The 23,935-nt window shown below is 53.4% G+C and overlaps 3 protein-coding genes across 20 annotated transcripts in view; 2 read left to right on the top strand and 1 right to left on the bottom strand.

The window, feature by feature from the left end:
* Positions 1 to 51: 51 nt before the first annotated feature.
* THPO (thrombopoietin) lies at positions 52 to 9,393 on the top strand. Of its 5 annotated transcripts, none has more exons than XM_024928195.5 (7): positions 52 to 1,810; positions 3,457 to 3,614; positions 3,846 to 3,973; positions 4,260 to 4,346; positions 6,279 to 6,446; positions 6,695 to 6,763; positions 6,880 to 9,393. In XM_024928195.5, exons 1-7 carry the CDS (start codon positions 1,455 to 1,457, stop codon positions 7,261 to 7,263), a joined length of 1,350 nt encoding a protein of 449 aa, XP_024783963.1. In that variant the 5' UTR covers positions 52 to 1,454; the 3' UTR covers positions 7,264 to 9,393. The 5 variants fall into 5 exon arrangements, with proteins under 5 accessions (XP_024783963.1, XP_008953683.3, XP_008953684.2 ...); XM_008955436.6 differs by having other exon boundaries at positions 55 to 1,810; positions 6,683 to 6,763; XM_008955435.6 differs by having other exon boundaries at positions 53 to 1,810; positions 6,695 to 9,393.
* Positions 9,394 to 11,266: 1,873 nt separating this feature from the next.
* POLR2H (RNA polymerase II, I and III subunit H) lies at positions 11,267 to 17,817 on the bottom strand. 8 transcript variants are annotated; one of them, XM_034957827.3, is made up of 6 exons: positions 17,381 to 17,495; positions 15,966 to 16,305; positions 14,481 to 14,564; positions 14,304 to 14,397; positions 13,047 to 13,130; positions 11,267 to 11,684 (listed from the first exon to the last, which is right to left on the bottom strand). In XM_034957827.3, exons 2-6 carry the CDS (start codon positions 16,036 to 16,038, stop codon positions 11,567 to 11,569), a joined length of 453 nt encoding a protein of 150 aa, XP_034813718.1. In that variant the 5' UTR covers positions 16,039 to 16,305; positions 17,381 to 17,495; the 3' UTR covers positions 11,267 to 11,566. The 8 variants fall into 8 exon arrangements, with proteins under 8 accessions (XP_034813718.1, XP_003806643.1, XP_063459082.1 ...); XM_003806595.7 differs by lacking the exon at positions 17,381 to 17,495 and adding an exon at positions 16,803 to 17,309 and having other exon boundaries at positions 15,966 to 16,658; XM_063603012.1 differs by lacking the exon at positions 17,381 to 17,495 and adding an exon at positions 16,803 to 17,309 and having other exon boundaries at positions 15,966 to 16,415.
* The window catches only part of CLCN2 (chloride voltage-gated channel 2), a 15,499-nt gene continuing 9,379 nt past the window's right edge, over positions 17,816 to 23,935 (top strand). For 4 of the 7 annotated variants that reach the window (XM_063603009.1, XM_003806573.5, XM_003806572.6 and 1 more), the window contains exons 1-11: positions 17,816 to 18,110; positions 20,377 to 20,533; positions 20,695 to 20,826; positions 21,198 to 21,326; positions 21,413 to 21,546; positions 21,652 to 21,729; positions 21,810 to 21,888; positions 22,021 to 22,146; positions 22,242 to 22,326; positions 22,414 to 22,515; positions 23,738 to 23,822. In XM_063603009.1, coding sequence (XP_063459079.1) covers positions 18,048 to 18,110; positions 20,377 to 20,533; positions 20,695 to 20,826; positions 21,198 to 21,326; positions 21,413 to 21,546; positions 21,652 to 21,729; positions 21,810 to 21,888; positions 22,021 to 22,146; positions 22,242 to 22,326; positions 22,414 to 22,515; positions 23,738 to 23,822 — 1,170 coding nt within the window. In that variant the 5' untranslated portion in view covers positions 17,816 to 18,047. Of the gene's footprint in view, positions 18,111 to 20,336; positions 20,534 to 20,694; positions 20,827 to 21,197; positions 21,327 to 21,412; positions 21,547 to 21,651; positions 21,730 to 21,809; positions 21,889 to 22,020; positions 22,147 to 22,241; positions 22,327 to 22,413; positions 22,516 to 23,737; positions 23,823 to 23,935 lie in introns of all 7 variants that reach the window. The other 3 variants (XM_063603010.1, XM_034957822.3, XM_034957821.3) reach the window with 2 other exon arrangements.

Here is a 23,935-nt window from a genome sequence, read left to right as displayed (position 1 = left end):
GGGCTGGGACCGGGCAGGGGAGGAGGGAGGGGCGGGAGGGGAAGGGGGAGCGGGGGAGGGGGAGGGGAGGGACCAGGGGGCGCGAAGAGGGGGAGGAGAGGCGGGCCCGGAGCCCCCCGCTGCTGGCGGCCACAGGGCGGCTGGACCAGGAGGTCGGTGTCCAGCCCAGGAAGGGAGCCTCAGGCTAGGGAGGGGCAGAGGCTAGGCCTGAGGCCTGGACCGCTCTGTGAGCGAGGACCCGGTTCCGCCCGAAGGATGAAGACTTGTCTTTAAAGATGACAACGTACAGGAAAGGCCCATCAGCCGATCTCCCCCTGCCTGGGCCCACAGCGCCCCCCAAACCCTCACCACCCTCTCTCACTGCCTAACCTGCCTCCCTACCTTCTCTCTGAGGTCGCTCCTCATTCTTGTGTTACCCAGGACAGGGACCTAGCCAGAAACCGGCAGCATTCCCCCTTCTGTGGAGTGACAGTATCTCCCTCTCATTGTAACTTATCCTCAGGCGCATTCGACAGTCCCCTCTTGCTTTCTCACCCCCTTCCTTCACCCAAGGGACCCTCTGCCTCTCCAGCCCACTCCCAGCCTCCTTTCTCTTGGTTCCCTGGTCATGCCTGCCTCCCTGTCTCCTGTCTCTCCCTCCCACACACACCCACTATCCTCCCAGCTATCCCAGCACCCTCCTTCCTAATCTTGGGAGACATCTCGTCTGGCTGGACGGGAAAATTCCAGGATCTAGGCCACACTTCTCAGCAGACATGCCCATCCTTGGGGAGGAGGAACAGGAGAGAGCCTGAGGAAGTTCTGGGGGACAGGGGGATGATGGGATCAAGGTCAGGCCAGGAAGCCCCTGAGGACAGAGACTGTGGGGAGACTGGGACTGGGAAGAAAGCAAAGGAGCTAGAGCCAGGGCCAAAGGAAAAGGGGGGCCAGCAGGGAGGTATTTGCGGGGGAGGTCCAGCAGCTGTCTTTCCTAAGACAGGGACACATGGGCCTGGTTATTCCTCTTGTCACATGTGGAACGGTAGGAGATGGAAGAGGGAGACAGAACAAGCAAAGGAGGGCCCTGGGCACAGAGGTCTGTGTGTGTAGCCATCCAAGCCACTGGACCCCAGCAGACGAGCACCTAAGCTCAGGCTTAACCCAGTGCACGTGTGCACACATACATGTGCCCCGCACCTGACAGTCCACTCAACCCGTCCAAACCCTTTCCCCATAACACCAACCCATAACAGGAGATTTCTCTCATGTGGGCAATATCCGTGTTCCCACTTCGAAAGGGGGAATGACAAGATAGGACTCCCTAGGGGATTACAGAAAGAAAAGCAGGAAAGCAAGCATCCTGTTGGATTTCAGCAGCAGGTGTGATGTCCAGGGAAAAGAAATTTGGATAGCCAGGGAGTGAAAACCCCACCAATCTTAAACAAGACCTCTGTGCTTCTTCCCCAGCAACACAAATGTCCTGCCAGATTCCTCCTGGAAAAAAACTTCTGCTGCTGTCCCCCTCCAGGTCCCAGGTTGCCCATGTCCAGGAAAAGATGGATGCCCCTATCCAAATCTTCTCCGTGGTGTGTGTGGGTGGAGGAGTGGACCCTGGTCCAGGCAGGGGCTCCAGGGAAGAGAAGGCGTCACTTCCGGGGGCCTTCACCAGTGTCTGGTGGCTCCCTTCTCTGATTGGGCAGAAGTGGCCCAGGCAGGCGTATGACCTGCTGCTGTGGAGGGGCTGTGCCCCACCGCCACATGTCTTCCTACCCATCTGCTCCCCAGAGGGCTGCCTGCTGTGCACTTGGGTCCTGGAGCCCTTCTCCACCCGGTGAGTGGCCAGCAGGGTGTGGGGTTATGTGAGGGTAGCAAGGACAGCAAAGAGAAATGGGCTCCCAGCTGGGGGAGGGGCAGGCAAACTGGAACCTACAGGCACTGACCTTTGTCGAGAAGAGTGTAGCCTTCCCAGAATGGGAGGAGCAGGGCAGAGCAGGGGTAGGGGGTGGGGTGCTGGTTTCTGAGGGACTGATCACTTACTTGGTGGAATACAGCACAGCCCTGGCTGGCCCTAAGGAAAGGGGACATGAGCCCAGGGAGAAAATAAGAGAGGGAGCTGCACTTAGGGCTTAGCAAACACAGTAGTAAGATGGACACAGCCCCAATCCCCATTCTTAGCTGGTCATTCCTCGTTAGCTTAAGGTTCTGAATCTGGCGCTGGGGAGGCTGGGCCAGGCAAGCCGGGGCGCAAGGAGAGGGTAATGGGAGGAGGGCCCGCTCATGTTGACAGACCTACAGGAAATCCCAATATTGAATCAGGTGCAAGCCTCTTTGCACAACTTGTGAAAGGAGGAGGAAGCCATGTGGGGGGTCCTGTGAAGGAACCGGAAGGGGTTCTGCCAAGGGGGCAGGGAGGCAGGTGTGAGCTATGAGACAGATATGTTAGTGGGCGCCTAAGACAAGGTAAGCCCCTAAGGTGGGCATCACCCAGCAGGTGCCCGTTCCTGGGCAGCTGGTCTCAGGAAGGAAGTCCCAGGACTGTTAGCCCATCTCTTGGCCTCAGATAATGGAGTATTTCAGGACTTGGAGTCCAAAGAAAAGCTCCAGAGGCTTTATGTGTGGGGGTAGATAGGGAAAGAATAGAGGTTAATTTCTCCCATACCGCCTTTTAATCCTGACCTCTAGTGGTCCCAGTTACAGCTTTGTGCAGTTCCCCTCCCCAGCCCCACTCCCCACCGCAGAAGTTACCCCTCAACATATTGCGCCTGTTTGCCAGTTCCTCACCCAGGCCCTGCATCCCATTTTCCACTCTCTTCTCCAGGCTGAAGCCACAATACTTTCCTTCTCTATCCCCATCCCAGATTTTCTCTGACCTAACAACCAAGGTTGCTCAGAATTTAAGGCTAATTAAGATATGTGTGTATACATATCATGTCCTGCTGCTCTCAGCAGGGGTAGGTGGCACCAAATCCATGTCCGATTCACTGAGGAGTCCTGACAAAAAGGAGACACCATATGCTTTCTTTCTTTCTTTTTTTTGAGACGGAGTTTCACTCTTATTGCCCAGGCTGGAGTGCAATGGCGCGATCTCGGCTCACCACAACCTCCGCCTCCCAGGTACAAGCGATTCTCCTGTCTCAGCCTCCCAAGTAGCTTGGATTACAGGCATGCACCACCATGCCCTGCTAGTTTTTTTGTATTTCGTAGAGCCGGGGTTTCACCATGTTAGTCAGGCTGGTGGCGAACTCCTGACCTCAGGTGATCCACCCGCCTTGGACTCCCAAAGTGCTGGGATTACAGGCATGAGCCACTGCACCCGGCACACCATATGCTTTCATCACAAGAAAATGTGAGAGAATTCAGGGCTTTGGCAGTTCCAGGCTGGTCAGCATCTCAAGCCCTCCCCAGCATCTGTTCACCCTGCCAGGCAGTCTCTTCCTAGAAACTTGGTTAAATGTTCACTCTTCTTGCTACTTTCAGGATAGATTCCTCATCCTTGGCCCGCCTTTGCCCCACCCTACTCTGCCCAGAAGTGCAAGAGCCCAAGCCGCCTCCATGGCCCCAGGAAGGATTCAGGGGAGAGGCCCCAAACAGGGAGCCACGCCAGCCAGACACCCCGGCCAGAATGGAGCTGACTGGTGAGAACACACTTGAGGGGCTAGGGCCATATGGAAACATGACAGAAGGGGAGAGAGAAACGAGACACGCTGCAGGGGGCAGGAAGCTGGGGGAACCCATTCTCCCAAAAATAAGGGGTCTGAGGGGTGGATTCCCTGGGTTTCGGGTCTGGGTCCTGAATGGGAATTCCTGGAATACCAGCTGACAATGATTTCCTCCTCATCTTTCAACCTCACCTCTCCTCATCTAAGAATTGCTCCTCGTGGTCATGCTTCTCCTAACTGCAAGGCTAACGCTGTCCAGCCCGGCTCCTCCTGCTTGTGACCTCCGAGTCCTCAGTAAACTGCTTCGTGACTCCCATGTCCTTCACAGCAGGCTGGTGAGAACTCCCAACATTATCCCCTTTATCCGCGTAACTGGTAAGACACCCATACTCCCAGGAAGACACCATCACTTCCTCTAACTCCTTGACCCAATGACTATTCTTCCCATATTGTCCCCACCTACTGATCACACTCTCTGACAAGGATTATTCTTCACAATACAGCCCTCATTTAAAAGCTCTCGTCTAGAGATAGTACTCATGGAGGACTAGCCTGCTTATTAGGCTACCATAGCTCTCTCTATTTCAGCTCCCTTCTCCCCCCACCAATCTTTTTCAACAGAGCCAGTGCCCAGAGGTTCACCCTTTGCCTACACCTGTCCTGCTGCCTGCTGTGGACTTTAGCTTGGGAGAATGGAAAACCCAGATGGTAAGAAAGCCATCCCTAACCTTGGCTTCCCTAAGTCCTGTCTTCAGTTTCCCACTGCTTCCCATGGATTCTCCAACATTCTTGAGCTTTTTAAAAATATCTCACCTTCAGCTTGGCCACCCTAACCCAATCTACATTCACCTATGATGATAGCCTGTGGATAAGATGATGGCTTGCAGGTCCAATATGTGAATAGATTTGAAGCTGAACGCCATGAAAAGCTGGAGAGAAATCGCTCATGGCCATGCCTTTGACCTATTCCTGTTCAGTCTTCTTAAATTGGCATGAAGAAGCAAGACTCATATGTCATCCACAGATGACACAAAGCTGGGAAGTACCACTAAAATAACAAAAGAGTGAATCAAGATTCAAATCACTGAAAGACTGGGTCAAAAACAAGGTGAAACAACAGAGATATAAACTTCTACATGTGGCCCGGGGGCTCACGCCTGTAATCCCAGCACTTTGGGAGGCCGAGGCAGGCAGATCACCTGAGAGCAGGAGTTTGAGAGCAGCCTGGCCAACATGGCGAAACCCCGTCTCTACTAAGAATACAAAATTAGCCGGGCATGGTAGTGCACGCCTGTAATCCCAGCTACTCGGAAGGCTGAAGCAGGAGAATCCCTTGAACCCAGGAGGTGGAGGTTGTAGTGAGCTGAGATCATGCCAATGCACTCCAGCCTGGGTGACAAGAGCAAAACTCCATCTCAAAAAGAAAAAAAAATTCTACATGTGTAAATTAATGAGTAAAGTCCTATTCCAGCTTTCAGGCCACAATGCCCTGCTTCCATCATTTAAGCCTCTGGCCCTAGCACTTCCTATGAAAAGGATCTGAGAGAATTAAATTGCCCCCAAACTTACCATGTAACATTACTGAAGCTGCTATTCTTAAAGCTAGTAATTCTTGTCTGTTTGATGTTTAGCATCCCCATTGTGGACATGCTCGTACAGAACTCTATTCCGAGTGGACTACACTTAAATATACTGGCCTGAACACCGGACATCCCCCTGAAGACATATGCTAATTTATTAAGAGGGACCATATTAAACTAACATGTGTCTAGAAAGCAGCAGCCTGAACAGAAAGAGACTAGAAGCATGTTTTATGGGCAATAGTTTAAAAAACTAAAATCTATCCTCAAGAACCCTAGCGTCCCTTCTTCCTTCAGGACTGAGTCAGGGAAGAAGGGCAGTTCCTATGGGTCCCTTCTAGTCCTTTCTTTTCATCCTTATGATCATTATGATAGAGTCTCATATCTACATTTAGTTTATTTATTATTATTATTTGAGATGGAGTCTCACTCTATCCCCCAGGCTGGAGTGCAGTGGCATGATCTCAACTCACTGCAACCTCAGCCTCCTGGATTCAAGCGATTCTCCTGCCTCAGTCTCCCAAGTAGCTGGGATTACAGGTGCCCACCACCATGCCCAGCTAATTTTTGTATTTTTGGTAGAGATGGGGTTTCACCATGTTGGCCAGGCTGATCTTGAACTCCTGACCTCAGGTGATCCACCTGCCTCAGCCTCCCAAAGTGCTGGGATTACAGGCGTGAGCCGCTGCACCCAGCCTTCATTCAGTTTAAAAATCAAATGATCCTAAGGTTTTGCAGCAGAAAGAGTAAATTTGCAGCACTAGAACCAAGAGGTAAAAGCTATAACAGGGCAGATTTCAGCAACGTAAGAAGAAAGGAGCTCTTCTCACTGAAACCAAGTGTAAGACCAGGCCGGACTAGAGGACACCGGAGTTTTTGAAGCAGAGGCTGATGACCAGCTGTCGGGAGACTGTGAAGGAATTCCTGCCCTGGGTGGGACCTTGGTCCTGTCCAGTTCTCAGCCTGTATGATTCACTCTGCTGGCTACTCCTAAGGCTCCCCACCCGCTTTTAGTGTGCCCTTTGAGGCAGTGCGCTTCTCTCTTCCATCTCTTTCTCAGGAGGAGACCAAGGCACAGGACATTCTGGGAGCAGTGACCCTTCTGCTGGAGGGAGTGATGGCAGCACGGGGACAACTGGGACCCACTTGCCTCTCATCCCTCCTGGGGCAGCTTTCTGGACAGGTCCGTCTCCTCCTTGGGGCCCTGCAGAGCCTCCTTGGAACCCAGGTAAGTCCCCAGTCAAGGGATCTGTAGAAACTGTTCTTTTCTGACTCAGTCCCCCTAGAAGACCTGAGGGAAGAAGGGCTCTTCCAGGGAGCTCAAGGGCAGAAGAGCTGATCTACTAAGAGTGCTCCCTGCCAGCCACAATGCCTGGGTACTGGCATCCTGTCTTTCCTACTTAGACAAGGGAGGCCTGAGATCTGGCCCTGGTGTTTGGCCTCAGGACCATCCTCTGCCCTCAGCTTCCTCCACAGGGCAGGACCACAGCTCACAAGGATCCCAATGCCATCTTCCTGAGCTTCCAACACCTGCTCCGAGGAAAGGTGCGTTTCCTGATGCTTGTAGGAGGGTCCACCCTCTGCGTCAGGCGGGCCCCACCCACCACAGCTGTCCCCAGCAGAACCTCTCTAGTCCTCACACTGAACGAGCTCCCAAACAGGACTTCTGGATTGTTGGAGACAAACTTCACTGCCTCAGCCAGAACTACTGGCTCTGGGCTTCTGAAGTGGCAGCAGGGATTCAGAGCCAAGATTCCTGGTCTGCTGAACCAAACCTCCAGGTCCCTGGACCAAATCCCCGGATACCTGAACAGGATACACGAACTCTTGAATGGAACTCGTGGACTCTTTCCTGGACCCTCACGCAGGACCCTAGGAGCCCCGGACATTTCCTCAGGAACATCAGACACAGGCTCCCTGCCACCCAACCTCCAGCCTGGATATTCTCCTTCCCCAACCCATCCTCCTACTGGACAGTATACGCTCTTCCCTCTTCCACCCACCTTGCCCACCCCTGTGGTCCAGCTCCACCCCCTGCTTCCTGACCCTTCTGCTCCAACGCCCACCCCTACCAGCCCTCTTCTAAACACATCCTACACCCACTCCCAGAATCTGTCTCAGGAAGGGTAAGGTTCTCAGACACTGCCGACATCAGCATTGTCTCATGTACAGCTCCCTTCCCTGCAGGGCGCCCCTGGGAGACAACTGGACAAGATTTCCTACTTTCTCCTGAAACCCAAAGCCCTGGTAAAAGGGATACACAGGACTGAAAAGGGAATCATTTTTCACTGTACATTATAAACCTTCAGAAGCTATTTTTTTAAGCTATCAGCAATACTCATCAGAGCAGCTAGCTCTTTGGTCTATTTTCTGCAGAAATTTGCAACTCACTGATTCTCTACATGCTCTTTTTCTGTGATAATTCTGCAAAGGCCTGGGCTGGCCTGGCAGTTGAACAGAGGGAGAGACTAACCTTGAGTCAGAAAACAGAGAAAGGGTAATTTCCTTTGCTTCAAATTCAAGGCCTTCCAACGCCCCCATCCCCTTTACTATCATTCTCAGTGGGACTCTGATCCCATATTCTTAACAGATCTTTACTCTTGAGAAATGAATAAGCTGTCTCTCAGAAACGCTGTCCCTATACAATAGACAAAACTGAGCCTGTATAAGGAATAAATGAGAGTGCCCAAAAGCTCCCTAAAAAGCAAGGGAAAGATGTTCTTCGAGGGTGGCAATAGATCCCCCTCACCCTGCCACCCCCAACAAAAAAGCTAACAGGAAGCCTTGGAGAGCCTCACACCCCAGGTAAGGCTGTGTAGACAGTTCAGTAAAGACAGGACCTGGATGTGACAGCTGAGCAAACAGCTAGAGCTTTGGCAGCTCAGCAGGAGGCTTTGCCAGGCATGGACGCCTGCCTCCCTCCTGTGGAGGTCAGGAGGAAGTGCAGGAAGTGGCATGAGTCAGGCTCCCTGAGCTCACACAGCAGGAGAACAAGTACAAGTCAAGTACAAGTTGAAGGCTCATTTCCCAGTTCCCGCAAATGCATCTAAAAAGCAGCTCTGTGTGACCACCATAAACTCTGCTAGGGAATCTCTAAAAAGGAGTCAGGCTTATGGGGCTTTGCAAATAAGTGCTGCCTTGGTGCTCAGGAAAAGGTTTGTGTTGCACAAAAACACAAATTCCACTGCAAAAATCAACCTGCTACCTCCAGAGGTTCCTGTAGGAAAACTAGTGGAAGCTTCTTCCTCTCCCCCACCCCTGAGGAAGGAAAGGCTACCACGGAGGTAGAGGAGCCAGGAACCCAGAAACCCAAACACTGCCACAAATACCCCAGGGTCACCAAAGGCATTCCAAAGCAGCAGAATGAAAGGCAATGTGCTAGGAACCTCGTGTACTTTACCTTTTGTAACATTCACACAACTCTGTAAGGTAGGTATTATCTTTTCTGTTTTAGAGATGAGGAAACTGAGGCTCAGAGAAGCCAGGTGAGTTATCAGTGGTTACACACCCTGTGGGCAGGAGAAGAAACACCCTAGTCTGACCTCACTCTAGGGTCCATACTCTCTCCTGTGTGGTACACTGTCCTATATGTCATTTAATGATTCTATTTACTGGGAAAGACATACAAGTCCTTAAGGAGTAACAATTAGAGTTTTGAGGCCGGGCGCGGTGGCTCACGCCTGTAATCCCAGCACTTTGGGAGGCCAAGGCAGGCGGATCACAAGGTCAGGAGATCAAGACCATCCTGGCTAACATGGTGAAACCCTGCCTTTACTAAAAATATGAAAAATTAGCCGAGTGTGGTGGCAAGCGCCTGTAGTCTTGAACCCAGGAGATGGAGGTTGCAGTGAGCCAAGATCGCGCCACTGCACTCCAGCCTGGGCAACAGAGTGAGACTCCATCTCAAAAAAAAAAAAGAGTTCTGAGTAGAAAACCAAAGTTCTTAGTGGAGGTGACCAATTTAGACATCTTCCCATGTCCCTCTCTCCCTTCACGGACAGAATAGTTTTCCTAGAGAAGGAATCAACAAATGCACAAAGCTCAAAAATGTTGTCCAAATCTCAAATGCTGTCAGTTTCTGCATGGAAGAGAAGTAGTTCATTCATACTACAAATTCCAGCATGCAGTCAAGGGAATGTTAAGTGGAAACTAACTTACTGACATATTGAGCTAGGTTAAATTTAATAATCAAATGAAACACTTTATAGCACATGAAAGTGCCAGCACCTAGGACACGATACACCAATAGAACCAGAGAATGATGGGTTCCCAGCACAGACAGATGAGAGACAAGAATGGCAAAACTTTAGGGCCAGGTATGGTGGCTCACACCCAGCACTTTGGGAGGCCGAGGCAGGCGGATCACCTGAGGTCGGGAGTTCGAGACCAGCCTGACCAACATGGAGAAACTCTGTCTCTACTAAAAAATACAAAATTAGCTGGGCATGGTGGTGCACCACCTGAGGTTGGGAGTTTGAGACTGGCCTGACCAACATGGAGAAACCTCGTCTCTACTAAAAATACAAAATTAGCTGAGCATGGTGGCACATGCCTGTAATCCCAGCTACTCGGAAGGCTGGGGCAGGAGAATCGCTTGAACCTGGGAGGCAGAAGTTGTGGTGAGCTGAGATCGCGCCATTGCACTCCAGCCTGGACAACAAGAGCGAAACTCCATTTCAAAAAAAAGAAAAAAAAAATAAGAATGTCAAAACTGCAAATGTCACCAGAAACTTCCAGGCATCTGGTATTGGTATGTGACTTACTCCACTTGTGGGCAAATGCGAGTAACTCATGGGCTTCTCCAGTGTGAACTTACCTGCCCTATTACAAATCTAACCCATTCCCAAATCAGTCTGGTTGGTCCCATCCCTTCTTCCCACTAACACAAAAAAACAATTACAACCAGAACACTCCTATCCCTATTCAATGCTCTACCACTTCTCTTTCTTCTGCTACCCCAAGACCGCCAGGACAGTCTATGATAACCTACACACTATTACTTGTAATTCGTTTGTCTCACTCTCATTTGTCGTTCTCCAACCCCACAAAAAAACCCACCCCATGGAAAGGTTCTAGGATTTCATAAAAATTCATCCCAACTCCCTCCCCCTACTCTACCCATAGTAAGGTAAAAGAAACACCTCTTCCTCCTCCCTGCTGAGGCCATTCATTTTCAACCCATTTCCCTAAATACTATTTCTAACACCTCACATGAAGATCTGAAAATGATGGGGAAGGAAATACCCCAGGTATCCCAGCAGGGGACCAGCTCCCAGGCAAAACCAGATCAAACAGACAACTGTTTAATGCACAGAGAATCTTTTTGGATTGTTACCCTAAACTTCCTAGGGGAAAACAGAACCCCATATGCTTTCCTAGAGACCTCTAATGCCAAGCTGAAGAGCCAGCTCACATGCTGGAGCCCTTATCATAGCCATTTCCTTAATGTTTTTTCTTCCCCCACTCGTAAGTTAGTGACTGTAGTCAGGCCGCTACATGGTCCTGGCACTGGCCCTGGCTCTGGCCTGCCAACTTCATTGGTATTGCTGCCCTGTCCACTTCCACTTACCCTCCCTCCCAGGTCACCACTGGAATGTAGAGCAGAGAGCCAGCTCCTCCAGCTGCTTCCAGAACCACCAAGTCCTCTCGTCCTACTCTCTTCATAGTCATCTCCCATGCCTGTAGCTAAAAGCCTCTACCCAAAGCTTCCATAAAAATAATGAACATTTCTAGACTATGCAAGTGACTCATTCAAGTCAGCATGAACTGACTTCCTAAGAGACTGAAAGTGTTGGAAGGACATGAGCAGGGCTCCTTGCCAATTCAAAATTCTGCGCCAAATGGGTGGTATCTTCTGGGCCTGGGGTACCCTCAGGAGCCAAAAGCACAACTCTCTCCCAGACCGAAAACCACACTGGAGGATAAATGTTGAGAACAGTCAGCCAGGAGACTGAGATAACCCTGAACCCAGATACCAAAAGGCTGGAATAGATCCTACATTGACAAGTGATCAGCTGGCTGTGGGCCAGAAACAATACACCACAGACAAACTGGAAAAAATGATTTTACAGTAAATGGACTTTTTACAAAAAGGGGAGGGGCAGTCTGAAAAAGTAAAGTTTAATTTAAAAATCATATACATAAAGCTTCTGATTCATTTTCAGCTCTCCCACTGTGTCTTTCACAGGCGAGTCAGTTTCCCATTGAGTGGAGGCCAGTTAAAGATGCCGCCACGGTGGACAGTGAGCCAGCCCTTCCTCAACAGGTGAGCAAGAGCGGCTGCCACTCAGGCTTGAACAATGCCCATGACCTGAGTGACTTGGCAGAGAGGCTGGCTTCAGGCGAGGTTCAGAAGGCTAGCTTCTTCATCAGGAGATAAACTCTGGAGTCCACCTCGAATCCATGCAGGTTGTTGGCATCCCCCTGCAGCCTCATGAGCAGGCCCCCATAGGACACGTACGCAGAGCTGAAACAGAAGGCCCCATCCTGTGAGTCTGGAGCACTGCCACTCAGCAGCTCTCCATCTCAGCCTAAGAAAGAGAAGAGGCATCTTCCTACTGTTGTGTCACTAGGAACCAAAATTCTGACAAAGATCAATGCACAGGTATGTGCAAGGCACTGTTCCATCTCAGCCTAAGAAACAGAAGAGGCATCTTCCTACTGTTTTGTCACTAGGAACCAAAATTCTGACAAACATCAATGCACAGATATGTGCAAGGCACTGTTCTTTATATTATCGAGGGTGGCAAACACCTAGATGCCCCAAATCAGGGGAATGTTCAAATGAATCAAGACATATCCACTTACTGAAATGTTATGCAACTATTGAAACGTTTAAGAAAAGCTTTACACTGGCCGGGCACGGTGGCTCACACCTGTAATCCCAGCACTTTGGGAGGCTGAGGCGGGCGGATCACGAGGTCAGGAGATCAAGACCATCCTGGCTAACATGGTGAAACCCTGTCTCTACTAAAAATACAAAAAAAAAATTAGCCAGGCATGGTGGTGGGTGCCTGTAGTCCCAGCTACTCAGGAGGCTGAGGCAGGAGAATGGCGTGAACCCGGGAGGCGGAGCTTGCAGTGAGCCGAGATCACGCCACTGCACTCCAGGCTGGGCAACACAGCAAGACTCCATCTCAAAAAAAAAAAAGAAAAGAAAAGAAAAGCTTTACACTAACATGGGGAAACATGTTTTACATAATGTTAAGCAAAAAGAGCAGAAGAAAACATAATAAACACCACAGTCTCCAAGAAAAAAACAGAACACCAGGATATGCAAAAAAGTCTATGTAAAAGGTTCTCTCTGGATATGGAATTACAGGTGACTTTTTTTTTCCTTCTTCACATTACTCTTCTGCATTTCAAATTGCTTACAAAAAGCACATATTGTTTTAATAAGACTTTAAAGAAAAGAAAAAATAGCTGGACAGGAAAACCAAGGAACTAGGGATTGGGTTACAGAGTAGCAACACACACACACACACACACACACAAAGCCTTTTACAGAGTAGCAAAACACACACACACACACACACAAAGCCTAACAGTCTAATCACTTAATGCTGCATTTGTTCCTGGGGAAGCAAGTCTCCTTTGCACTTTACACAGTGAGATAACCAGTTTCTCATGTGGACCACTGGGCCAGGAGGGCCTGACAAAGGGCAGTCTACATTTCAGACTGGAAACTGCTCCCAGAACTATTTCTTTCTAGTTCCCACCTCAGTCTGAGGTGCCTGAGGAGAGGGACTCAACAGAGGAAGCAGGAGCATAGCTCAAAGTCTCAGAACATGGAGGAGGAAAAGAATCCTCACAAGATTACGTAACTTACAGGCGTGTTGCTGCTTCAGTAGAAGTTTCATCTCCCTCAATCCTGTACACTTTTCCATACATTACATACTCAAACTGGTCAGCCCTATGGAGCAATAGCAGCAAAGTTATTCTTAACAGTAATTAACAATATAAAAGATCCCATTTAAAAATGGTTACTGGTCAGCCGGGCGTGGTGGCTCAAGCCTGTAACCCCAGCACTTTGGGAGGCCAAGGCGGGCGGATCACGAGGTCAGGAGATCGAGACCATCCTGGCTAACACGGTGAAACCCCATCTCTACTAAAAATACAAAAAAATTAGCCGGGCGTGGTAGTGGGCTCCTGTAGTCCCAGCTACTCAGGAGGCTGAGGCAGGAGAATGGCGTGAACCCGGGAGGCGAAGCTTGCAGTGAACTGAGATCGCGCCACTGCACTCCAGCCTGGGCGACAGAGCAAGACTCCGTCTCAAAAAAAAAAAAAATGGTTACTGGTAACTAAATGCCAGCATTATAACAACAGGCACATTACAAACATGATGTCATTTAGTCCTCATGGCAACCCCATGAGCTAGGCATGACCAGCTCTATTTTATTGATGAGGAAACAGGCTGAAGGAGATTAAGGTTACTCAACAAATAAGTGGTAGAGCTCAGAAATGAACTCAAGTGGGGTGCCAAAGTCTTTCCATCACACCAAGCTCCCTCCCAAGACACAAGACCCACATGGCCTAGGTCACTCAGCAGTTACCTCCTCAGCCTTCAAAAGGCTGCAACTCACAAGCATGTAATCACTGTTATAGATAAATACCTGGTTGTTTGAATTTTTTTCTTTTTTTTTGAGACACAGTCTTGCTCTGTCACCCAGGCTGGAGTGCAGTGGTGCAATCATGGCTCACTGCAGCCTCAACCTCCCTGGCTCAGGCAATCCTCCCACCTCAGCCTCCCAGGCAGCTGGGACTACAGGCACATGACACCATGCCCAGCCTTTTTTTTTTCCTCTCTTCTTTTTTGTAGCAGTGAGGTTTCGCTATGTTGCTCAGGCTGGTCTTGAATTCCTGGACTCAAGCAATCCTCCTGCCTCGGCCTCCCAAAGTGCTTGGGTTACAGGTGTGAGCCACGGTGCCTGGCCTGTTTGAATTCTTAAGTGCAGAAATTTCCTTAAGGTTACTCAGATTCTGCTGATCATCATTTATTCCAGGAATTTTAGAAGAGTCTTTCTATATCACTTATCTACTTAGTCCTCAAGGCATATTTCAAGTATTACCTTCTCCACTCCCTCACCTGGAAGGCCTATCATCAGTGGGGTTGTATTCACCATCATCCAGGGTACCATCTTCATACAAGGTACTAGCTATGACCAACCGAAACTTGTCACCTGAAAATAACAGCAATATCAGAGAGTAAAGAATAGCAGAAGCAGCAAAAAGTCTCTTATTATTGTCTGTATTCAATACTTACCCAAGTCTACAGGGTAAATTTGAATGTTTACATCTAAGATTAGATCCATCTTGAAAGATTCACTCTCACAATGCAGTCGAGACACTGGGGAGAAGCAGGAAAAGAGTGACAGAGGTATTGCCAAGGCAGATCCTACAGTGTGGGATTGTATGCAACAGGATACTCAGTCTAACCCAGTCTACATCCAGTGGTCTCTCATCTGCTCTCATAGAAATTCAGGCTCAATCAGAACCAGATATGCAAGAAGGAAAAGGGGAGAAAAACTGTGGCAAGCGAACGTAATCCCCAGAAAACAACCAAAGATACTCCAGCAGCAAAGCCTGCCTGGCTGACTGAGAACCTGACTCTGGGCAAGTTATTCAATCATCCAAAGGTTTTCTCTTTCTATGCTAGGCACTGTGCTGAGGGGAGTGACCAAGATGTATAAGAACTGGTATCCGTCTTGAAAAACATCTTAGTCTCCAGGCAAAGAAAGAGACATCAAAGAGAAAATTATTGATAGATGACAAAATAAAGAGGTGTAGGCCGGTGCAGTGGCTCATGCCTGTAATCCCAACATTTTGGGAGGCCGAGGCAGGTGGATCATTTGAGATCAGGAGTTTGAGACCAGCCTGGCCAACATGGTGAAACCCCGTCTCTACTAAAAATACAAAATTAGCCAGGCGTGGTGGCGCATGCCTGTAATCCCAGCTACTTGGGAGGTTGAGGCAGAGAATCGCTTGAACCCGGGAGACGGAGGTTGTGGTGAGCTAAAATCGTGCCACTACACTCCAGCCTGGGCGACAGAGCAAGGCTGCGTCTCAAAAAAAAAAAAGGTATATACCAAGCAGCTAACTCTAACTCAAAGAAGACTTCACAAAACGCTAAAGATTCTGAGGGCAATACAAGAATATAGGCTCTGAAGTCAGATTACTCGCTGTGAAGCCTTGGGTGGTTTACTCAACCTCTCAGAGAAAAATGGGAAAGGCACCACCCACCTCATGAGGACTGTCATTTTTTTGAGACGGAGTCTCGCTCTGCCGCCCAGGCTGGCGTGCAGTGGCGCGATCTTGGCTCACTGCAACCTCCGCCTCCCAGGTTCAGGCAATTCTCCTGCCTTAGCCTCCCAAGTAGCTGGGATTACAGGCGCCCGCCACCACGCCAGGCTAATTTTTGTATTTTTGGTAGAGACGGGGTTTCACCATGTTGGCCAGGCTGGTCTCACAAGACAGTGTCTAGCACAGAGTAGGTAGCGATTACAAATATGCCTAGGAGTTTGCCAGCACCATGACAAAAGGCCACCCAGGCACCGGGCACGGCATGCGTGAAGCCAGAGAGAGCTCGGGAGTCTCCGTTTTCTCATCCATAAAATGTTTACTGAGGGAGGTCCCTACATCAGGACCTGCTGGTAGGGGCAGGCCACAAGAGCTGGGTGGACACGGGGCCCAGGGGCATGTCCGCGAGGTTAGCCTCTTCCTCCAAACCGCCCCTACACACCTTACTTACCTCGGTCAAACTTCTTGCCCTCCGGGTCAATATCCTTCACATCGAAAATATCCTCAAACAGGATGCCCGCCATCGCGAGGGGGCCACGAGAGCAGCAAAAGGGGTGAGAGCGCGACCGCAGTTGGGAGTACGCGCACCCCCTAGCGTGGACAAGACCGGAGAGAACCAAAAGCACCTCCTGAAAGCGCGGCGGCCAGACGAGAGTGGCGCATGCGCACAAACAAGCGGTAACGCGACCACTTCCGCCACAGCCTCCCGCTCGGGGCTACTTAACTTCCGTCCCGAAAGATTGCTTCCGAGAGGCTTCGGCATTGAGGGCGGGTCTCATGTCCAGGTGGCTCTGCCCAGGGCGGGGAAGCAATAGGCTGTAGAGCGGGTTCTCGCGCTCCGCTGGGGCCCTACTGCGCCCTCTTCAGAGGCCGGGTTCCGAAGACTGGAATGCGTGGGGGCCTAACCCAGGCAGGGACCTTGATCCTTGGCCCAGAGAAGCCGGGCCCTAGCCCTACCCCGCCGGTCCGCGTGCCTGCCGAGGGCACAGTCCGCGCCGAGGGCAGGTGGAGCAGAACCCCGCCCCAGAGGTGCCCAGCCCCTCCAGCCGGCACCGAGGACCCCGGGGCCGGCCTGGGCCGACTCGGCCCTGCTGGACGTAACCCGAGCCGGATCCGTCCAGTTTGGGAATTTGCCATGACGTCGCTATGGAGAAGAGGAAAGCCTGCATTGTCCCCTCCCCTCGTACTGCACCCTCCCACCACTGCCCTCTTCCCCCCAGGCGCTGCTCTCTTCCCCCACACCGCCCCCTCAGCCGGGCTCCCGCCACCCCCCTCCCCCGGGCATTACCCCTCCAGCTTAGTGCTGCGCGTTCCCCCTCCACTGCCTTCTCCTGGACACGGATCCCCTCCGTGCCCCTTCAGCCTGGCACTGCCCCGTCCCTTGGATACCAGCTCTTCCCTCACACTGGCCCTTCCTCCTGAGTGCTGGCTTCTATCACAAGGCCTCCCCTTCCCGGGCACTGCTCCCGCCCCCTGAGCCCCGCCTCTGCCTCCCAAATGCCCCTTCCTCCTGGTGCTGGCTCTCCCGCACACTTGTGCGTTTCCTGGGCGCTGCCCTCGCTCCTCTCACACTATCTCTACGCTGCCCATCCACCCTGCGCGCGCTCCGCCCTCTGTTCTATCCTTCCCCAGCCCCTGATAGAGAACCCAGAACACCAGTAGGCAGTTCCCCCAAAGCGGAGGGATGGAAGCAGCGACTTGGGTTCCTCCTTGGGCCCAGCCAGGGAGAAGCGACCCACGCCCGCGTCCCAGGAGTAGACTTCCCGGCACCTGGAGCTCCCTTCCCTCCGGCCTACCCCTTCCGGTGCCCTCCCCAACCTCCACCCCCGCACACCCCGCAGGCCCGGTTGCTCCAAGTGCACCTACCCACGGGAGCCCCGAGAAAAGGAAGGATGAGGAAGACGGCCCCAACCCTCTCCGAATCCTTCCAGCTTTGCTTTTCACCCCTGACGGGGCAGAGGGGCCTTCCCAGGCCTGTCTGGGCCGCTCGTCTCTTCGGAGGGGCAGAGGGGAGGCGGCTCCTAACGGGCTGACCCGGAGGAGTCCGATGTAGACAGCTCCGCAGCCCCCAGCCCCAACCCCTACGGAGCTCAGGCGTCTGCAGCCCCTCCTGCCTGGGCACGGGGAACCGCGAACACGGGCCGGCCCCTCCACGTGCCAGTAGACCCGCCCCTCCCGGGCGCCCCTCTCCGACCCGGGCATCCGCAGGGAGCCGGCGCGGGCTTGCGCCTTCCCAGCGCCCCTTGCCGCCTCTCGGGAGGCCCCGCGCGGACCCCAGCCTGGCTGGGCCGTCCCCTCCGGATGGGCCGGCGGGCGGAGCAGCGCAGAGGGCACCGCCCTCGGCCCGCCCGCCGAGGAGGGGACGCGAGCGGGAGGCTGCGCCAGCGGCGCCCGCCAGGGGCCCGCCGCACTCTGCTCTCGGCCTCCCGGGCTGCGGGGGCGGGACGGCTGCCGGCGCGGACTTTGCGGGCCGGGAGCCGAGTCCAGGACAGAGCCGGAACCGCCGAGGGAGGCGAGAGGGCAGTGCGCGGAGATGGCGGCCGCGGCGGCGGAGGAAGGGATGGAGCCACGGGCGCTGCAGTACGAGCAGACCCTGGTAAGTGAAGCTGAGCTGAGCCCCAGGAGTGCGCTCCGGGACCCCTGCTCCAGGTTACCCTGGGAAGCGCGAGGACCAGGGGCCTACCCTAATCCTGTCCTAGCATTTTGAGCTGGGGAAACTGAGGCTTGGAAGTCTGAGGCTGCAGGGCCGAAGGGATGGAAAACTGCATGCTGGTTTCTGGTTGAGGCTGAGGGCCTGCAGAGGACAAGGACACCAGGTACTTGTCTCAGGTGTCCTTCCCCTCACCCCACAACATGCACGTTTTCTTTGCACCTCCCCTTCACCACCTGGGCCCAAGTCTCAGCACCTCACTGCCCCTTCCGCGGCACCATTCACACCATTGAACTTTCTCTACGCCACTATCTCCACCACCCAAGACATTCTGTGTCCCTGCCATGTGCATGGCACCATGCTAAGCATAGAATCGAGTGTGTAGAAAGATGGTCAGCCCCAGACCCTACCTCTGGAGGCTCCACACCCAGCGTTGGCTCCAGGAGCCCCTCAGTTGACTCTGGAAAAGGGTGGCTTGCCACTCTGGGGGACAGGAGCTTTAGGGAGGGTGGGTGAAGCAGGAATGGGTGTGGGAATTGGGACCTTTGTCTATGCTGATGCGGGGTATCCAGCCCCCACCCACCCCAGGGTGTGTCCCCTGACCTCATTAGAAGCAGGGGTCCTGGGCTCTGAGCTGACTTATCGCCCCCATTGTTACTTGGTGTTTGAGAAGCCACGTGACCCTCCTCATGTCACTGGGGTGGAAGACCCAAGCCCTAGGGAAAGGAAGGGGCCCGTGGTTCCTTTTTACCAGCTTGGGCTGGAATTTGCCCAGGAAGGTGGCAGGGAGGGAACGTCTTGGAGAGGAGAGGCTATAAGTCTGGGAGGTGCCCAGTTAGGAGAAAGTAGCTGGATGAATCAGGATGTCAGGGAGAGGTGGGAGTAGAGCAAGGGTAAAGGGGCCAACCCTTGGGATGGGGTAGGAGACACTTGCCAATCTGCCCAGACCAGGATAGGAGCATGGTCAAGGAAGCCAGGCACCTGGCCTCTGAAATGGTGCCTCTTAACACCAGCCACCTCTCCATCTCCGTCCCTTCCAGCTGTCTCTGGAATGAGCTCTCAGGGTCGAGCTCTGTCCCGGGCACTCTGTGCTCCAGCCTGCTCCCGCCCCCCTTCACCATCCTATCCCTTTGTCTTTCTCTCCCACTCTCGCCTCCCTCCTCCTACACCGTGCTTGCCTCTTAATACTCTCCATTCTCTTCCTCCTCTGTACAACTTCCTCTCTCATCCCCTTCTTTCTCTTCTCCATCCCTTCGCCTTCCCTCTCTTTTCTCTTCTACTTTCTCCTCTCTAGTTCCCTCTCTTCTCTTTGCTTTCCCTTTCCTATCTCTCACCCTCTCTCTGTCTCTATCTTTCCCTCCCTCCCTCCCCCCCATCCCAGCCCCAACAGGAGCCCTTTGTGTCCCGAAGCTCTGCGGGTGGCAGCCGGAATCTACTCCTCCCCGCCCCCCAACACACGCCCAGCTTGGCAGGTCTAGCCATGGTTCAGGCGACTCTCCCGTCCCATCACCCCAGCATCCACAGTCACAGCCCAGCCATCCCCAACCCACCGCTGGGCTCAGTGCAGCTCCAGAGTGGGGCTGAGGCCACCAAGCCCTCTCCACCCACCCTAAGTGAGAGGCTTTCCACTCCCAGCTGGGCTGGCAGGCTGGTGGGGGTGGCAGTGGAGAATGGGGACAAGGGGATTAGGGTGGGTGGGAGAGGTGCAGCTGAGTTGGTCACAGGCCAGAGGCCCAGCAGGAACGTGATAAGGATTGGGGCTGCGCCTGCTCCTGGGCCCAACTCAGCTGCCCCGAGCTCCAAGAGGCTCTTATTGTTGCCCATGTGCCCCTGATCATCCCTTACTCCCTGGCCTTCCCGCCTCCCACTTTTAGACTGTGCCACAGGTTTTTCCACCTTTTCCTCTTCTGGGGCTTCCCTCTCACTCCTCTTCAGTGCCCCAGCCCCAGGCCTGTGAGAAGAGGACCGATTATTCTGCCACCCCCAGAGCTGTGTCCCTGTACCTTGGCTGTCCCCATCACTCTGGCCACGACAGCCTCCACAGTCTGCAATGTGCATTGTTCCCACACCTCGGGCCAGAGTGGGAACTGTGCGTTCAAGAGGGATATCCAGTGTGGGGGCTGGGAGAAGAGGAGTGGAGGCTCTAAGAACTCTCCCTGCGTTCCCACTCAGCCCATGACCTCGAATGCCCCCATCCCCTCTGATGCTCCAGATGTATGGCCGGTACACTCAGGACCTTGGGGCCTTTGCCAAAGAGGAAGCTGCTCGGATTCGCCTGGGAGGGCCTGAACCCTGGAAAGGTCCCCCTTCCCCTCGGGCTGCCCCAGAGCTCTTGGAATATGGACGGAGCCGTTGCGCCCGATGCCGCGGTGAGAACTGGGGTGGGGGCAGGGGACCTGGCTGTGCTGTGCTGAGGGAAGCAGAGGCCATTAGAGCTGCTGATGGGGGAGAGGGGACAGTTCAGGGGGCAGTAAAAGGGGTAGGAACACTTCGGTGCCAGCCTCCCCCTTCTTCCCTTCCCTGCACCCAGTCTGTTCTGTCCGCTGCCACAAGTTCCTAGTATCCAGGGTTGGTGAAGATTGGATCTTCCTGGTCCTGCTGGGGCTCCTCATGGCATTGGTCAGCTGGGTCATGGACTATGCCATTGCTGCCTGTCTGCAAGGTGAGGGCAACAGCTGGCAGGGGGAGGACTGGGAATAAACCTCCTGCGTCCATGCCACACTCGTCTAGACATGGAGGAAGGCGTCTTGGCTTCTTGGCCACTGACCACTTTCCCCAGCCAGTCTGACTGCCCAGATTCAGGCATCATCTCGGCCACTCCCACAGGGCACAGCTTCTTGCATCCCCTCTCCAAGTGATCCTCTTGCCTAGATTGCGCTTTGTCCCAGTGAATACCCTCAGGGACCCTTTCCTTCACCCATGCCCTGACTCTGTGTGGTACTCCCTGGGACAGCCTGTCGTATCAGCGTGGTCCACTGGCCAGGCAGGCAGTGGGTGTGTGCACTGGGGGTCCAGCAGGTCCTCTTCCCACAGCCCAGCAGTGGATGTCCCGGGGCTTGAACACCAGCATCTTGCTCCAGTACCTGGCCTGGGTCACCTACCCTGTTGTCCTCATCACTTTCTCAGCCGGATTCACACAGATCCTGGCCCCTCAGGCTGTTGGTATGTTAGAAGAGAAGGGGAGGGCAGAGGCGGGACCCCTGAAATGGGTGCATCGAATGCCTCTCCTGAGACTGTTCCCTCTCCAGGCTCTGGCATCCCTGAGATGAAGACCATCTTGCGGGGAGTGGTGCTGAAAGAATACCTCACACTCAAGACCTTTATAGCTAAGGTCATTGGGCTGACCTGCGCCCTAGGCAGCGGGATGCCGCTTGGCAAAGAGGTAACTGCAGGCTGGGGAATGAAGGAGTCCCTCCTGGTGGAAGAGGAGGCCAGGCCAAGGTCAGGGCGGGCCCCCTCCCGACTCACCGCCTGCCCCACCCCGCAGGGCCCTTTTGTGCATATTGCAAGCATGTGTGCTGCCCTTCTCAGCAAGTTCCTCTCCCTCTTTGGGGGTATCTATGAGGTAAGGGGAACCCTGGGGCAAGTGGGGGGCAGAGGCTGCTGAGCCCACAGCTGACCCCCTCTTGCCACCACTCTCACCAGAATGAATCCCGGAACACAGAGATGCTGGCTGCCGCCTGTGCCGTGGGGGTGGGCTGCTGCTTCGCGGCACCTATTGGAGGTAGGCAGGGCTCCTAGGTCAGTCCAGCCCCACAACCCTGCCCTTGGCCTCTCCTCCTTGGCCCCTCTTATCTGGGTCTGAGGCCTTAGGCCAGGCCCAGGCCTCAAGTGCTGGTCTCCCTCCCCCTCACAGGCGTCCTCTTCAGCATCGAGGTCACCTCCACCTTCTTTGCAGTGCGGAACTACTGGCGGGGCTTCTTCGCTGCCACCTTCAGTGCCTTCATCTTCCGGGTCTTGGCAGTCTGGAACCGGGATGAAGGTGGGGGCACCCAGGGGATGAGGGCAGCCCGAGATGGTGCCAGGTAGGGGGCCCAGGAGGCTAGGCCTGCCTCCCTCTGCTGTTCTTCCCTTTAGAGACTATTACAGCCCTCTTCAAAACCCGATTCCGGCTCGACTTCCCCTTTGACCTGCAGGAGCTGCCAGCCTTTGCTGTCATTGGGTGAGGAGCTGAGGGGGCTGGGGGTATCAGAGAGGAGGGGGGTTTCTAGAAGGCTCCTTTTCACTCAGGTGCCTCTTCCCTTTCCAGTATTGCTAGTGGCTTCGGTGGAGCCCTCTTTGTCTACCTGAACCGGAAGATTGTCCAGGTGATGCGGAAGCAGAAAACCATCAATCGCTTCCTCATGAGGAAGTGAGTGGCTCTCGGCTCCTCTCCAGGCCGCTTTGAGTTGTATAAGGGCCTCAGTAGGTCAGGGGACAGTGATGGGGAGAGAATGGCCCAGTCAAAACAGGCACTTCACTGAGAAATCAGCCAGCAGTGTTTTCCAGGCTGACTGAGCATTTTTATATTCATATGAATTACCTGAAAATTGGCATTTTTAAGTTTATAGTCAGCGGTAGAGGACATTTGGGAATCAAAGACTAAGGCCTCCTCAGGTCCTCTGGGCTGGCCCATATAGGAATGCTCCCTGGAGAGTGTTTGAGCCTCAGTTTCCCCCCATGACCCATGGGGATAGATGAGATCTCTTTTTTTTTTTTTTTTTTTTTTTTTTTGAGACGGAGTTTCACTCTTGTTGTCCAGGCTGGAGTGCAATGGTGCGATCTCGGCTCACCGCAACCTCTGCCTCCTGGGTTCAAGCGATTCTCCTGCCTCAGCCTCCCAAGTAGCTGGGATTACAGGCATGCGCCACCACGCCCGGCTAATTTTGTATTTTTTAGTAGAGACAGTTTCGCCACGTTGGTCAGGCTGGTCTCGAACTCCCGACCTCAGGTCCGCCCACCTTGGCCTCCCAAAGTGCTGGGATTACAGGCGTGAGCCACTGTGCCCGGCCGAGATTTTTTTTTTTTTATCTCCAGAACACAGCTCTCTCAGTGTGACCCTGAGGATTGGGAGTGGGGAGGGCGAGACATGACTTCCCTTGGGACTGACATCCTTCAGAGAGAGGGCAGCCAGCTGAACCTGCTCCCTACGCACCTCCGGTCAACTTTACAAGTGACCCCAGCTTCCCCCAACATTGACCTTCACTCTAAGTCACTGCAGAGAGACAAAGAGAGGCAGAAACTTCTCCACCCCATCACACAATATGCCCTGATGGGCTTCTGAGGGTGGAGGGTGGAATAACAACTCGGAGGGCCCCAAGGGAGGGCTTGGAGGATGGACTTTCTGCTGCTGCTACCCACCTACAGAGTCAGGGGCTGACAGAAAGGTCTTTGGGTCAGACCCCTGCTCTTAGAATAACCCCAGTCCACCATCAGCCTTGGGGCTATCGTATCATAAACAGCAAAGGAGACCTTCTGTCAGGACTGAGTGTTTTCATGAAAGAGCCAAGGCTCTGCTCTGACCTCAGCCCTGAGATATGCGAGGGCACCCAGCCCTTGGCCACCCACGACTGATGTGAAACCTACGACTCTAGACGCCTGCTCTTCCCGGCTCTGGTGACCCTGCTCATCTCCACGCTGACCTTCCCCCCTGGCTTTGGACAGTTCATGGCTGGACAGGTAACCACAGGCAGAACAGGAGTTTTGTGCTTTCCCTTGGAAGGCATTCCTCCAAAGCCAACAGCCCCAGTGTGACTGTGGGACCCCTTGTTCCCCATGGGATCCCATGGCCT

The sequence above is a fragment of the Pan paniscus genome, chromosome 2 (assembly GCF_029289425.2).
Source record: "Pan paniscus chromosome 2, NHGRI_mPanPan1-v2.0_pri, whole genome shotgun sequence".
NCBI lineage: Eukaryota > Metazoa > Chordata > Mammalia > Primates > Hominidae > Pan > Pan paniscus.
Note: the sequence above shows the minus strand (reverse complement) of the source record. Positions and strands in the feature narration are given on the sequence as shown.